This window comes from Littorina saxatilis, linkage group LG8 (assembly GCF_037325665.1).
Source record: "Littorina saxatilis isolate snail1 linkage group LG8, US_GU_Lsax_2.0, whole genome shotgun sequence".
In the NCBI taxonomy this organism is placed as follows: Eukaryota; Metazoa; Mollusca; class Gastropoda; order Littorinimorpha; family Littorinidae; genus Littorina; species Littorina saxatilis.
Window position 1 is genome coordinate 10,110,705 of NC_090252.1, and position 16,830 is coordinate 10,127,534.

At 42.2% G+C, this 16,830-nt stretch overlaps 2 protein-coding genes across 2 annotated transcripts in view; both read right to left on the reverse strand.

Moving 5' to 3' along the window:
• The window catches only part of LOC138972746 (uncharacterized), a 28,293-nt gene extending 19,248 nt beyond the window's left edge, over window positions 1-9,045 (reverse strand). The window contains exons 1-2 of the mRNA XM_070345414.1: window positions 8,834-9,045; window positions 6,739-7,077 (exon numbers count right to left, since the gene is read on the reverse strand). Of these exons, the coding sequence (XP_070201515.1) occupies window positions 6,739-7,077; window positions 8,834-8,909 (415 nt within the window). The 5' untranslated portion in view covers window positions 8,910-9,045. The remainder of the gene's footprint in view (window positions 1-6,738; window positions 7,078-8,833) is intronic.
• On the reverse strand, window positions 527-6,313 carry LOC138973942 (uncharacterized). The gene is made up of 4 exons (XM_070346645.1): window positions 6,274-6,313; window positions 5,590-5,919; window positions 3,726-3,836; window positions 527-1,396 (listed from the first exon to the last, which is right to left on the reverse strand). The coding sequence occupies exons 1-4, from the start codon at window positions 6,311-6,313 to the stop codon at window positions 915-917; spliced, it is 963 nt and encodes a 320-aa protein (XP_070202746.1). The 3' UTR covers window positions 527-914.
• Window positions 9,046-16,830: the final 7,785 nt, after the last annotated feature.

A 16,830-nucleotide genomic window follows, 5' to 3' on the forward strand; every position in this document is an offset into this window, starting at 1 on the left:
TCTATACTCTTTCAGATTGTGTTGCCTGTCCATTGTGTTTCGTTTGGCCGCTCGCATATTTATGTACGCGTACACATGACGGTGTTTTGTTACAATTACAATTGCTTGGCACCGGAAATGTCTTATTACAAATCACAAGCAGATAATGAGAGTATTGACCTTGATGCTAACGGAATAAATCTAGGGTCCGAATTTCCTCTCGCAAAAAGTAGAAACATGTCCTTGTCTGTATTCAATGGAAATATGTAAAGCCGCTGCATGCTAAGTAGTACATGTACAACCATCAAAATAACAATGTTTACTGGCAATAATTTGTGTGTATGAAGGAAATTCTGATGCAGTTCAACTTCTGAACAATTATGATGTCTGTATTCCAAAATTTTTGATTTATGTTTTATACATTGTGCCAACAAACAGTGTGTTTGGTCAACACCCATCTGCAACATTTTAACGACGAATAAAAGGACACTAATGTGTTATATCTCTCAAATGATATATATTCACTGTTGTTTTATCCCAAAGTATAATTTGTAATTACCAGGAAGAAAGGACCAGCTATTTGCAAACCACTCTCTCTTTTTTGAAGCAGTAATGCATGGGAAAAACACACAAAAAACACCCTCTCATAAAATCAAATTAAATCGAATCAAAACAATTACGCAATACGTCACATTATAAACAAATGTAATAATAAAATGCATTTTTTTTACTGTTGTTTACAACAAAGAAGGAGTTTGTAATGCTATGTAGTCATTGCAAGCACACCACACACAAACGCACGCACGCAAGCACAAACACTCGCACATACACGCACGCAAGCACACACACGCACACACACACACGCACACACACACACGCACACACACACACACACACACACAAACACACACACACATATTCAAAAAAGCCAATCACTAGTTTTGATATTCAGCTTCGCTGGTGCCGAAATGCCCCTCCCAAGGCCCAGTAGAACCCGGTAGCATATAACCTTCGTCACCGAACTTGTTTGTATGTGATTTGTGTGGACGTACACTGTCACGAGCACTGTTTTCATACCGCCTTTCATCATCTTCTTTCGTATCATCAGAATCTGCAAGAACATAGCCATCATCGTCCTGCCTGTAGACGCGTACATCTGTGTTTGACATGCTGGTTGAAGCACCAGTGACCTGACATGGTGATTTCGTGACAACTTGCCTGCTTGCAATGGACTGTAGACCGTCTGGCAGTGTGTACCCGTACTCATCCTCGCCTGTGTGTCTGCGCAGTGTTTGTGTTTCTACGGAGGTTTTGGCTGGCTGCGAACGTCTTTGTTCCGCAGGTGGGCTGATTGCATGCAGATAGTATGAGTCTCCCGTAGACTCTGACTGCACGTTGGACGCATCTTGAGTAGCACCTGCCAAATATTGAGAAAACAAAATACGCATCGATGAAAAAATAAAGAAATAGCGGGCTACTGATCTGTAAATGTTGACGGACATTAACAGCTATCGTGTTTTCAGCGTAGCGACAGGGTTGGATGACTCAGGGTATTATACTTGTTCTCGTCAAAATATCCGACGAAATTTCTTCGCACGTGCCAGTGGGCACATAATACACTCTTCAATAAAAGTCAAGGATCACTTTTTTACAAGCACGCCACACAAAACAGACAAGACCGAATTCTTTCATTTTTAAAAAAAATATATAATTGAACAACCAAGGAGTAATGACAAACAATTTAGCAAAGATCGAACGCGGCAGCGACAATGTGAATCAGTGTCAATAACGCGTGTGCCCTCCGTTGTGTGGCAGGCATTCAACACATCGTTGGCGCATGGAGTGGATCAGGTTGCATATGAATGCTCTGGGAACTCCATTCCACTCCTGCTGGAGCCATTGCAGCAGTTGACCCAGATTGGCAGGAGGAGGGTGATGTTGCTGTACCCGACGACAAAGCTCGTCCCACATGTGCTCTATGGGGTTCAGGTCCGGGCTGTTGGCTGGCCACAGCATCCTGTTGACCCTGGCCTGCTGGATGAAGGTGTTTACAGCTGCAGAGCGATGGGGAGGTGCGTTGTCATCCTGAAGAATTGCACGAGGGCCGATCGCTTGGAGGGCTGGAACGACCAGGGGTTGCAGGATCTCATTCTGGTAGCGGACACCGGTCAAGTTGCCTACTACATGGTACAGAGGTGTCCTTAGATGTGTGCTGATCCCTCCCCAGACCATCACAGAGCCTCCGCCAAAACGCTGTCGTTCCAGAACAGCGCCTTCTGCGAAGCGCTCTCCGCGACGCCTCCACACTCGGATGCGACCATCAGCAGGTTCCAAGCAAAAGCGGAACTCATCTGTAAACAACACCTGAACCTACTGCTGACGTTGTCACCTCACATGTTGAGTGCACCAGGCTCGGCGAGCTGCTCGGTGATTAGCAGTCAGGGTTGTTCCTCGTACTGGACGTCTAGCACGCAAGCCAAAGTTGTGAAAAGCGGTTTCAGATCGTCTGACTACTAACAACAGTGTTGGTGGTAGCTTGTAGGCGTTGCCTAATGTTGTTTGCCGTAGCCATTCTTTGTTGCATGGCCTGCCTCTGAATGAAGCGATCCTCTCTTTGTGTGGTGACTCTAGGCCGACCAGAACGTTGTCGCTTCTGCACTCTTCTAGTTGCGTGGAATCTCTGTTTTAGTCTGATGATGACAGAGGGAGCCACTACAAGCCTCTGGGCCCCTTGCCTGGCAGCAACACCGTCTTGTAGCCATCCTATTGCCCTTCCTCTATCCAAATCGCTCAGTTCTCTTCGTGGGTGCATGTTGCTACTGTGCATAATTGTGTCAGCGTGTCAACCTTTAAACACAAGCTGGTGAGCGATGTTCATAGCCAGGACCCTGTTGTAGCACGTGCATCACAACCTTTTGTCCTGGCATGCGTTCCGCAAATTTCATGGGTCTATAAAAAACATCCTTTTTCTTCCAAAATGCAGAAGCTTTTGAGAAGTCCCACAAAGGGAAATAACTCTGCCTGCCAAACAAAATTCTAGGTCAAGACTCATTGTTCATTTGTTAATTCAAACACATTAATCTTTTAATTATTATGTCGATGTCTAATTTTTTTATAATTAGATTCGTTTTTTCAATCGATCCTTAACTTTTTTTGAAGAGTGTATACACTTATCTGCCCTCTGGCGGCAGAACAACATAACGACATTCTTCGACTCGGCGTATTATACTTGTTCTCGTTAAAGTATCCAACCCTTTCGCTTTGCTGAAAGCACGATAGCGTTTAAAATTAAAGTTGTTGCTTTGAGGCAGCTGTTTTCTGACGAGAGTAGACGAAGTTTCTTCTGCACGTGTTAGTGCGCATATGTATATATACAATCTGCCATCTGGCGACTGAACAACGGCAACATTAGACTTCGCAAAACAGTAACATTCAACAGACACAGTCTCAGTTCGGAGACATACATTGTATATAGCTATGTCTTGTTTCGTCGAGAAGTAAGCAGATTAGAGTAATTGATTTGGCAAGCATTAGTAGGTAGGATTGCATGCCGGTCTTCGATCACATTGTACTGTGTGTCTGTCTGTCTGTCTGTCTGTCTGTCTGTCTGTCTGTCTGTCTGTCTGTCTGTCTGTCTTTCTGTTTGTCTGTCTGTCTGTCTGTCTGTCTGTCTGTCTGTACGCATTCATGCACGCAAGTTCACATTGACTGAGCTTTGGACAATGAAACAAAAATGGATTCCTTACGTCCAATTTTCCGTACCCCGCACACAACAATGATGATGCTCAAGATGATTATTGTGCCAACAGAGGCTGCGATGATTAACACAGGGATTGGACTGGTTGAATCTCGTGAATCTGAAGAAATAAGAAAACTGCGACTGATCAGACATATGCGGTTGATTTATGAACGCAGAGCGGGTGATGTATGCAAGCGAGCACATGTGTGTGTGTGTGTGTGTGCATGTATGTGTTGCTGCCGCAATACTTGTTGTTTTATCGGTCGGGCGCCTGTGCCTTTTTACGCGCTTTTCCAAGGTATATAGGTTTTACGTATTTATGCACGAGTTCGCGCGAGATTCGGAGATGTTCTAGAACGTCACTTGACATTATTTTTGACTCGCAGTGTAGACAGACATGTCGGGTAGTTTTTTGGCATTGTCTCGGACTTGAGAGGTATGAAAAGTTTTCTATTGCTTGTTCTCGCAACGTAATATGATTATGTTTAATGGACCAAAGCGTTTTTATTCGGAAAACCTACTATTGAGGTAAAAATGACTGATAATGGAGTTGTAATTTCTGCTGCGGAAATGTGCGTGGTAGAACTAGAACTATTTTTGGTCTTGACCTTGAGGTGTCTTGGGTTCATACGTAATTTTAATGTTGAATCGTTGCCTCGCCCCAGTGTGTTCTCGCATCATTTGTTTGTTTAACTTAGATGTTATTCGTTGATGTATAGTTATAAGCATATATGTTGTGTTCTTCAGGAACCTGTGTGGGCAATCCCCATGCTTTGTTGTTATGCGCTGTCATTACTAGGAGAAGACGAGGTATGTACATATGCATTGTAAATATTGTGCTTGTAAGAAAGTGTGTATGACAACCTATGGCGAAATGTGCAATTGTTGTAAACGAAAAACAAATTGTGATCAGATTGAGCATTGTCATTGTATTCAACTTCATAATGATAATTTCATAAATGCAATGTTAAAGGCATATGTACTCGATGACTATACACGCTAATTGCTTTACCAACAGCTGGAGACATGCTAAATTAAGTTCCCTGCAAAATATTGTGGTCTAGGACCCCTTCAATGTTGAGATATGTTAATTTTCATTTTGATCTGGATCGTCCTGTTTATAGATTTGGCAACACATGTAACGTTGATCCAAGGGAGCTAACACCGCGGCTTTGTTGACATCCTCACTTTTTCAGAGGCTAGAACAAGCTGTAATGCATGTATTATGGTCCGCGCATGGTGACATATCGTCATTATATGGTCTTATGGTGCGTTTGACATCGATTATGGGCAAACTACACTTTGTAAACACGGGAGCGCGTACATATGCCTTTAAACAACTTATGTAATAAAGTAAAGCATAAGGAAAAGGTGATAAATGCTATTATAACTGTACATCACCTTTTAGCACTTGTTTTTATGATTTTAATCATGACTGTTCCTCTGATTTATTGCAGTCTTTTACGACCCTGTATGAATTGAAGAACGAAGTTTTACAATCATACATCCGTCTTACGTCTTGTGAGAGGCAGCGACAGTATGTGTGTGTGTGTGTGTGTGTGTGTGTGTGTGTGTGTGTGTGTGTGTGTGTGTGTCGTGTGTGTGTGTGTACGACAATGAGAGACAGACAGTCAGACAGATAGAAAAAGAGAGAGAGAGAGAGAGAGAGATAGATTCAGAGAGAGCTAGAGAGAGAGAGAGAGAGAGAGAGAGAGAGAGAGAGAGAGAGAGAGAGAGAGAGAGAGAGAGAGAGAGAGAGAGAGAGTGTGGGAGAGAGAGAGAAAGAGAGAGAGATATATAGAGAGAGAGAAAGATAGAGAAAGAGAGAGAGAGAGAGAGAGAGAGAGAGAGAGAGAGAGAGAGCTACTTACGACTTAGGGTAATGTTTACATATGTTGTGAAGGTATGACCGTGTGCCAGTACTCCAAACACTTTCCACACTTCACCCTCCGAGCCTCCAATGTTTTTCGAAAAAATCCCCGTGCTCGTGTCGGGGTCGTACGTACAACCCCTTTCAACCGGAAGTGTCGTTGAATTGAAGAATGCTATTTGACAGCTCGGTTTGGAGAACCCTGTAAACACTGTGACTCTCTTTACCCAGCTCGCCTTGCCTGTACACTGGTTGATGATGGTGAAAGTCAGTATTGCGTTGTAAAAGCCAAGGTACGGGACGGTGCTGGTGTTTGTCGTGAAAGATGCACCTTTCAGAAGAAGAACAAAATCACCATACTTATTAAGTATGTCCACGTCAAAAACAGGAGCTTATGAGCAGATAATCAGATCTGTCACGTGTTAGTCTTCTGTACATTTATTTATGTCAAATTATGTGTCTGGAACAACTCCTGTTTGCACGGTTACATATAAGCATGTGCAATGCATGATTATAATCATGTTCCAATTCTACAGCAAAATGTACCATAGTGTAGTGGTAATCTGCGAAAATAAGACACCCTCAATGAACAAAAATGTTGCGCTGTGAGCTCACCATTTAGTGTCTTATATTGTAAAAGTAAGCGTTTTAGTGTTCAGCGATGCACTTTGTTCATGAAGATTACTCTCAAAAATATGTTTTTTGTTGGTGGCCAACAATGCCATCGTTTTCTTTCGCTTTTCTTCGAGATAAACTATTCCGAAAACAGCCAACAAAAGACATACGGAAACAAAAGCTTGAAATACCAAGCACATATAAACACAGTCATGCATACAGGCAAAATGAAAAGGAGATACATTGACAGATACACAGACAGAGAGATGTCTCTTGTTCCCATCTGTTTTCTTTCCGCAACTGTTTGTGGAAGTAGCGTATTGTTCTTAAAACAATGTGGCTTGTTTGTGTATATGTGTACGTGTACGTGTGTGTGTGTGTGTGTGTGTGTGTGTGTGTGCGTGTGTGTGTGTGTGTGTGTGTGTGTGTGTGTGTGTCTGTGTCTGTCTGTGCCTGTCTGTGTGTGTGTCTATTTCTAAACAGAGTATTTCTGATATACGTACAGATAGTTCAGAAGAGAAACAGAGCTACTTACAGTTTGCGCTGACTTCAACTGTTGTGTTAAATATGTTCCCATTTTTCAACATTACGAAGAGTGTCCAGTTCTCATCTTGGTAGCCATCAATGTGTTTCGTTATAGTCCCGCTGTGCGTTATGAGGTCGTACGTGCAACCCGATGCAAAAAACTGTACAGTGTTGTTGAATAATATTTGACACATGGGCGTGGCAACTGACGCATCAGTCTCTGCGAACCCTTTGACTGTCTTTACCCACGTGTCACTCCCTGTGCAATTGTTGCTGATGGTGAAGGTCAGTGTTGCGTTGTAACCTTCCTGGAAAGGGGCTGTGCTGATGTTTGCCGTGATTGTTGCACCTTCCAGATAAAATAAATGGTCTCTTTTGAATATAATCATACAGTTTTAGATGATAGTAAACTGTTTTTGACGTAAAGCGGTAAACACATTAGCAGCGAGTGAAGTGAATGGGAGAGAGACTGAGAGAGGGAGAGAGAGAGAGAGAGAGAGAGAGAGAGAGAGAGAGAGAGAGAGAGAGAGAGAGAGAGAGGGAGAGAGAGAGAGAGAGAGAGAGAGAGAGAGAGAGAGAGAGAGAGAGAGAGAGAGAGAACTTGAACTCGAACTCGAACTCGAAAACTTTATTACCTTGTGCATTAGGTCCATATGGTCCTTTCTTACAGCTAGTCCTTACTATAATACAGAGAGAGAGAGAGAGAGAGAGAGAGAGAGAGAGAGAGAGAGAGAGAGAGAGAGAGAGAGAGAGAGACTGAGAGAGAGAAAGGGAGATAGAGCGAGAAGGAGAGAGAGAAGGAGAGAGAAATATAGAGGGAGAGAGAGAGAGAGAGAGGGCGAGAGAGAAAGAGAGAGAGAGAGAGCGAAAGAGAGAGAAAGAGAGAGACAGACAAACAATAAAGAGAGAGAGGGAGAGAGAGAGCGAGAGAGAGAGAAAGAGAGAAATAAAGAGAGAGAGAGAGGTACAGAGAGAGAGAGAGTTTAAGAGAGAGAGAGAGAGAGAAGAGAGAGAGAGAGAGCGAGAGCGAGAGCGAGATAGAGAGAGAGCGAGAGCGAGAGCGAGAGAGAGAGAGAGAGAGAGAGAGAGAGAGAGAGAGAGAGAGAGAGAGGGGGGGAGCGTACTTTTGATTCACATTGTAAACGCTATCTCAATTGTTCCTTGACCAACTACAGACACGACACAGGGAAATCTTGCGATAATGTTTCTGTGACCATTAAAGTTGTATGCTCACTTGAACGTAATGTTCTAGAACGGTCATTTGCACTGAAGCTAAAGTTTAGTGTTGAAAACAAATGGGTTGCGAATTGTGTATCGAATTATGTACAGCGAAGTTGGCCTGAACACCGACCTACACTGTTCTGTACAGCGAGGTCGGCCTGAAACATGACCTACACTGTTTTGTACAGCGAGGTCAGCCTGAAACATGACCTACACTGTTCTGTACAGCGAGGTCAGCCTGAAACATGACCTACACTGTTCTGTACAGCGAGGTCAGCCTGAAACATGACCTACACTGTTCTGTACAGCGAGGTCGGCCTGAAACATGACCTACACTGTTGTTAGTTTTAAGTAAAACTACAACAGCCATCATATGACGCGAATGTCGAGAAGCGGGGCGGCGGAAACATATGTGCCTCGAATTCCGTGAACCCGTGTTTGCGAAATATCGGGGACATGCAAAAACCTTTTTACGTTTTTTTTGGCGCAGAACATAATAAATGGACATTCCACTGGGAGGATGAGCTGTCCTTTAACTAGGCAATGTAGTTTATCTGTAAATCTGCTGGAGATCGGATAACAGTATGTGCAAATATGCGGGTTTTTTCCTCTCTACGTTTTGCAAAAAAGGTTGCTCCGCTTGTGGTAGCTGGGAGACAACCCCTGGCTGGTATCTGCACGATAAGCAAGCGTGGAGTGTGGGTACGGCGTACATGCTGCCTTTCCTGTACATAATTCGGTACAGATTCGGTGCAGTGTTTGCGGCCCAATTGTTTGCAAACACTAACTTTCTGTATAACCAAAAATACACCTCATATTTATAGATTACAACTGTTTCAGATCAGTTTGGACATACTCATATACTAAAGCAGCCTTGTACTTACATGCGTCTTCGCTGTGGACTACTTCAGGTGCAACGAATGCAGCAGCAGCAAAACACAGGAGTGGGATTGTGTACATGTTCAAACGCCAGAACAAAATGAAACAACTTCAATCAAGACACAACACCGACGAAGGGGAGGCATAAAATAGTTCTTGTATGCAGAACGCACAACACAAAATGACCTCAGATTCTCGTATGGAAGGAGGAGTGAAACAACCCGCCCTCACAAACAAGAGCACAACACATTGTTCTTTCACATCATTTTGTTAAAAGCACGCGCATCCATTGTGACAGCTCCCTTTCATCTTCCGCCCTAACAATACTTCCTTACCATGTACCACCTATGTTCATTGCCTTTATCCCCGAGTACGCAGTACTAGGGTCCAACAGACTTTAATTGTGTGTGTGTGTGTCTGTCTCGACTTAACGGCTTATTGCTGGGAAACTACTGGGCGCAGTTCTTTCAAAAGTTGATACACTAACTTGATAATAGGTCCGATTGATCGTATTAAAACTTCATAATGTTACCTGGGACCTAAATGCGAAATAAATCACAAAAGCCACTCTTAACGGTGGGAGTTTTTGCGGTGGGAGGCTGGTCGCTTTGCGAACAGCCTGAACTAAAGGGAAGACTTGGGCGGCGAACACGTCACGCAGTGACGAGAAAAGCATGATTTCAGTGCAAGCCAGACAACGGGTGGGGAAATGGTCTCGGCAAAGAAATTACAATGCAGGGTTTGGTCTCGGTGAAAGAGAGACAGAGAGCACGAGAGAGTCTATGGCCAAAGTGATCCGGGTTCGATTCATTTTGTGCACATGTGTTAGTATTAGTGTTTGTGTGTGTGTGTGTGTGTGTGTGTGTGTGTGTGTGTGTGTGTGTGTGTGTGCATGAGTCTGTACTCGTGTGTGTGTGTGCATGAGTCTGTACTCGTGTGTGTGTGTGTGTGTGTGTGTGTGTGTGTGTGTAAGAAAGAAAGAGAGAGAGGGAGGGAGTGAGGGAGAGAGAGAGAGAGTGTGTGTGTGTGTGTGTGTGTGTGTGTGTGTGTGTGTGTGTGTGTGTGTGTGTGTGTGTGTGTGTGTGTGTGTGTGTGTGTGAATGTCCGAAGAGTACTCGGGTCAAGCGCGAGCGTTTTTATATTTAGTCAAGTTTTGACTAAATATTTTAACATCGAGGGGGAATCGAAACGAGGGTCGTGGTGTATGTGCGTGCGTGTGTGTGTGTGTGTGTGTGTGTGTGTGTGTGTGTGTGTGTGTGTGCGTGTGTGTGTGTGTAGAGCGATTCAGACTAAACTACTGGACCGATCTTTATGACATTTGACATGAGAGTTCCTGGGTATGAAATCCCCGAACGTTTTTTTCATTTTTTTGATAAATGTCTTTGATGACGTCATATCCGGCTTTTCGTGAAAGTTGAGGCGGCACTGTCACGCCCTCATTTTTCAACCAAATTGGTTGAAATTTTGGTCAAGTAATCTTCGACGAAGCCCGGGGTTCGGTATTGCATTTCAGCTTGGTGGCTTAAAAATTAATTAATGACTTTGGTCATTAAAAATCTTAAAATTGTAAAAAAAAATAAAAATTTATAAAACGATCCAAATTTACGTTTATCTTATTCTCCATCATTTGCTGATTCCAAAAACATATAAATATGTTATATTCGGATTAAAAACAAGCTCTGAAAATTAAATATATAAAAATTATTATCACAATTTTTTTTTCGAAATCAATTTAAAAACACTTTCATCTTATTCCTTGTCGGTTCCTGATTCCAAAAATATATAGATATGATATGTTTGGATTAAAAACACGCTCAGAAAGTTAAAACGAAGAGAGGTACAGAAAAGCGTGCTATCCTTCTCAGCGCAACGAATACCCCGCTCTTCTTGTCAATTCCACGGGCACTGCCTTTGCCACGGGCGGTGGAGTGACGATGCTACGAGTATACGGTCTTGCTGCGTTGCGTTGCGTTCAGTTTCATTCTGTGAGTTCGACAGCTACTTGACTAAATATTGTATTTTCGCCTTACGCGACTTGTTTATTCTATCAACAAAGAAACGCTTAACAATGTAACAGCAAAACAATACGATAAACGGAAGCAATGAGAAGTGTCTTGCAGCACGTGCCCACCAAAGTGTTGCGCATGACTGTCGATTCACAAATACTTCCTTTAACTGATTGTGTTTTGTGAACATCACAAGACAAACAAAGCCTAGGCACGTGAGCAAAAGTTGGCTTCGTTTGTTCTTTATTTAAAAATATATATTTCGTGTCACTATGCATATTTTACTAAACGTTTCCCAGAAAATTCATGCGTCTACGTACACACTTGTAAACGCACGCAATCACGCACTAATTATACGCATGCACGGAATTCAGGCACGCAAATATGCACACCTGCAAGTTGTACCTGTCTGTTGTGTTTCTGTGATCACGATGCTGCTGCATAAGGTTGTATTATACCAATGCGTATTTCTTCAGATGTCGTTGTTGACGTTTAAGAAAACTTCAAATATGTTGTTTCATTAATATTTTACATCCAAATATGTGTATGCGTGTGTGTGCGTTCTCTGCTGCTATGGTTGCTTCTTTTGAATGAAAACGTTGTTGCCCTCAGTTTACTGATTGTTGACGTACACAGGTATACACTTTAAACCCCAGTCGCACTAGGGCTGGCGTCGCCACCGCGTTCACGCGGCGTCCCCCCCAAAAAAAAATAAAATAAAAAAAAGAATGCCAAAGTGCGCGCAGTAGGGTCTCCTACAATTTGAGCATACACAAAGTACGCGCCGTCGCTCGGCGTTCTGATATGCGCGAGTTAGGAACGCCGTAGAACGGCGTTCTTTATTTTTCTTCGACTCCGCGGGAAAGCCGCGAGGACGCAGCCCTAGTGTGACAGTTTTGTTTAGAAAACAAGGACATAATTGACTTTTGTTTCACTACTATGATTCATGCTAATGGAAGATTACTCTCATTTACACAACGTTGATAGTGTAGGGCTTACTTGAGGGGGCTCAGGGAAATGATACGATCATTGTCTATTAACCCGGAGACACAAAGAGGGGTAGACAACTCGTATTTGACAATATAAATATTGTATTGACGAGTTAATTCCCTTTACGAATGAACTCCAAGCAACAGCATACTATTTTAGTTTAACTTGTTGCGCTTTTAGCCGCTGTCCCACAATGTTGCATGTTTAAGTTTCAGAATGTTAATACGATGCAATCTCATTGCGTTTCCATGCTTTGTTTATTTGTTCTAGTGTGAGATGTTATAAAATAATCTGTTTTCATTAGACTTCAATGAGTTGATATATCAAACGATATGCACCTCGTCTTTTACATTTACTTTTAAAATTGATGGCAGACGTTATATATGTAAACCCATTTATTTGAAAATCAAATTGTCCATCTCACCAATAGTCAGTCCATCTGTGTGTGTGTGTGTGTGTGTGTGTGTGTGTGTGTGTGTGTGTGTGTGTGTGTGTGAGTGTGTGTGTGTGTGTGCGCGCGCGTGTGTGTGTGTGTGTATGTGTGTGTGTGTTTGTGTGTGTGTATGTATGTGTGTGTGTATGTGTGTGTGTTTGTGTGTGTGTGTGTGTGTGTGTGTGTGTGTGTGTGTGTGTTGTGTGTTTGAATGCGTGATTGAAAAATCATTGACCTTATAAACATTAAACACGATTGCAAGCAAGACAGTTTATTCACAGATGTAATGGTGTGAACAATCATTAGGTTCCAGAGGCTGTTGTGTTCACGTAAGTCTGCGGTCAGCAAAAGACAAAGTTACATTCAAAGAAAAGTTTCCAAAAATAAGTAATGATGTTTACACGCAATATAGTGAAACAAATGTATTCCATTGATAAGTATTGTGGTATGTTGGTGTTGTGTACGTTAATAATTAAAGTTTTACAAGAAATCACCTTGAATTATTACAACCAGTCATAAGATGTACAGTGTAAAGATATGTGATTGGACATTAAAGCCTTCATGATTTTGAATAGATATAATTTCTGTACCATAAGTTGCTCAAACATATGTGTGGATGTACAAATATATCACACAACAATGAAAACAAAACCATGGGAAAAAACGTTACAGTTATTCACGGCGTTATATATATGCTTTAAATATATGTACAAGACAGTATTAACATAATGTCATGCTTCAAAAGACCACAAGCATTTCAATTCACAAGTGTACACATATACATGCACACCAGACAAAAGATCGCAATCAAACAATGCAAAAGATGCCCCTTGAATCCGAAAGGTTCTATATACACGAAAGGGTGCGTCATGGGTAATTACACACATTTTACGAAACAAAACTTTCAAGCAAAGAAAGGCAAAAATGACATAAGCTATCTATTTTTTTTTTTTATAAAAGAAGCATTCACATTTGTTTGCCAGTATCTGTCTCTGTCTGACGTTTACACTAATGAGCAAGGGAGGTCATCCTTTACTCTGCATGACTCTGTCGCTTACATTCCAACGTGGAATCTGTAAGCAGCGAGCACACTAGATAAAAGGGAATAGGTGTGTGTGTGTGTGGGGGGGTAGAAATAGATCTAGAAAGAACTCTTCACAGACAGCCTACTGGGAAGTCAAACCCTTTCGAAACTGACTGCAACACTGATCAATAATAACCAGAGGTAAAGTTAGTAATCTACACATGATTGAGAACTCACCAATGTGCATTTGTGTAAGTGCATGTTTAAGGGCATTCTCAAAGAGTGCTGAACCTGAACAGGTCCGTTTTACACGTTGGAATGTAACGTAACAGCAATAAACCTGAGCCATGGCCAACATTTTGGATTTTGAGATTTTTTGCATTTCTGCACTCTACCAAATGTGTTTTATCTATTCTGTAAATATCAAATTCAGATTCGCTTTGCAAATATGATAACAATGAGGTTTTATTGCACTGCAGACGTGAAACAAGCTCCGTTTAACCACCAAATAATTGTTTCTTTCTTAGCTTTTTGTGCTTAAATTTCGTTTTCATTTGTTGTAATGCATATTGAAAACAAGTTTACATCTAATCATTATCAGTCACTTTCAGCTGTAGAAGTTAAACTAAAAATCCAGTTGCTAGGGATGTTTTGCAAATTTACTCCTGTTACCTGCCTTTCTCAAAATGGCCACTGGAGTTTTAGCACGCTTTACATCGCTATATCTCATCAATGCTAATCAATAGACACTTGTAGTAAAGACCATATGAACGCTGGTTATCTTCTCTTTCAAGGGATACCAAACAGTCCACATGTCAAACAATACATGTTGTTAATTTTTGTGTGGGAGTGGGTCACTCTCTCTGTTTCCTTCTCTTTCCTTCTCTCTCGATCTCTCTCTTTCTGATTGTTCTGCCTGTCCATTGTGTTTCGTTTGGCTGCTTGCCTCAATTCCTACGCGTACACAAAGCGTGTGTTGTTGCTATTACAATCGCTTGGCACAGGAAATGTTTCATTCAAAATCACGAGTGGATCATGAGCGTATTGACCTAGACACCAGTTGAATACACATGGGGCCTGAATTTCCTTCGCAAAAAGTAGGAACATTTCCTTGTAAGTGTATTTTATGGACATTTGTAACGCTGCTGCATGCTATTCTGACCAAAACAAACGTAGAACAACCATCAAAATGACAATGCTTAATAGCAATGAGAGGTTTTACATTTGTTTGTGTATACACAAAAATGACAATGCAGTTCAACTCCTAAACATTCATGCTGTTTGTATTTCATCTTTTGTATTATATACATTGTGTCAACAAACAATGGTTTTGGTCAACACACATCTGCAACATTTTAACGACGAATAATATATCATTATTGGGTCAGATCTATCAACTGATATCTATTTACAATGTGTTTTCTTAACAAAACATATGTATATACAATGCTGCATGATTGCTTTTGGTAGTTTATGTTATTCCCAAGACACACGGACCGGTAGTTTGAAAACCACTCACTCCTTTTTGAAGCAATAATGCGTGGGGAAAAAAGAAAACAACAAAACAAACATCACATCAAATCAAATCAAAACGAATCAAAAGAGATAAGCAAGCAAACAGAAAATAAGAATACATCTTTTGTTTACATTTTTTTAATCGTTTTCGCACAAAAAGACTTTCTACTTTGAATGTAGCACCCCAACAAACAAACACACACACACACACACACACACACACACACACACATACACACACACACACATATATATATATACACACACACACACAAACACACACCCACACATACACACACACACACATACACACACACACCAACACACACACACAGAAACAGACACACTCACACACAACATACACCTACACTCACACACACACACACACACACACACACACACACACACACACACATACACACACACACACACACACACACACACACACACACACACACATACACGGAATCAAATAAACCAACTACTAGTTTTGATATTCAGGTCCGTTGGTGCCGCAATGGATCTCAGAAGTCCCAGTAGAATCCGGGAGCATATAACCGTCGTCATCGTACTTCGGAGAATGTTGTTTTTGTGGACGCGCTATGCCACAGTGACTGTTTGCACCGTGTGGCCTACCACCATCTGCTTTCGTATCATCAGGGTCCACAAGAACGTAGCCATCATCGTCGTTCTTGTACCCGCGTTCATCTGTTATTGACATGTGAGAGGAGGCACCGGTGTTTTTAGTGGAAATGCGTCTGCTTACAGTTTCAGGGTGCGGACCGTCTGTTATTGTGTACCCGTACTCATCCTCGCCTGCGTGTGCGCGCAGTGTTTGTGTTTGCACAGAGACTCGTGTTGGCTGTGAACCTCTTTGTTCTACAGGTGGACTGATTGCATGAAGATAGTAGGTTTCTCCCGTAGACTCTGACTGCATGTTGGACGCATTTTGAGAAGCACCTGCACAATGTTAATAAAAATCAACGAAATCAGTAAAGAGATGGGGAGGGGGGTGGTACTGACCTGTAAATGTTGATACTTGTACTTATAATTGGCATTACAAAACTGAGACGAGCGCAGTAAAGGATAACGTGTTTGATGTTCGCCCTTTTGTCCTTCTAACAATTCATAGGTCTAAACCACTAGCTTACACGTCCACTAGTGATACGTCATTAGAATATAGGTTCTTTTGCATTTTAATCAACGTGTAATGTTCCTCTCTCCAAAGAAAGTTTGTTCATTAGTTATATACACACACTTAAACATACACGCACGCACGCACGTACACACACCCGCTCTTTCTGTCTCTCTCGCTTTCTCCTTCTCTCTCTCTCTCTCTCTCCTTCTCTCTCTCTCTCTCTCGCTTTCTCCTTCTCTCTCTCTCTCTCTCTCTCGCTTTCTCTCTCTCTCTCTCTCGCTTTCTCCTTCTCTCTCTCTCTCTCTCGCTTTCTCCTTCTCTCTCTCTCTCTCTCTCCTTCTCCTTCTCTCTCGCTTTCTCCTTCTCTCTCGCTTTCTCCTTCTCTCTCTCTCTCTCGCTTTCTCCTTCTCTCTCTCTCTCTCGCTTTCTCCTTCTCTCTCTCTCTCTCTCGCTTTCTCCTTCTCTCTCTCTCTCTCTCGCTTTCTCCTTCTCTCTCTCTCTCTCTCTCGCTCTCTGTCTCTCTCTCTCTCTCGCTTTCTCCTTCTCTCTCTCTCGCTTTCTCCTTCTCTCTCGCTTTCTCCTTCTCTCTCTCTCTCTCTCTCCTTCTCTCTCTCTCTCTCTCGCTTTCTCCTTCTCTCTCTCTCTCTCTCGCTTTCTCCTTCTCTCTCGCTTTCTCCTTCTCTCTCTCTCTCTCGCTTTCTCCTTCTCTCTCTCTCTCTCTCTCGCTTTCTCCTTCTCTCTCGCTTTCTCCTTCTCTCTCTCTCTCTCTCGCTTTCTCCTTCTCTCTCTCTCTCTCGCTTTCTCCTTCTCTCTCTCTCTCTCTCTCTCTCTTTCTCTCTCTCTCTCTCTCTCGCTTTCTCCTTCTCTCTCTCTCTCTCGCTTTCTCCTTCTCTCTC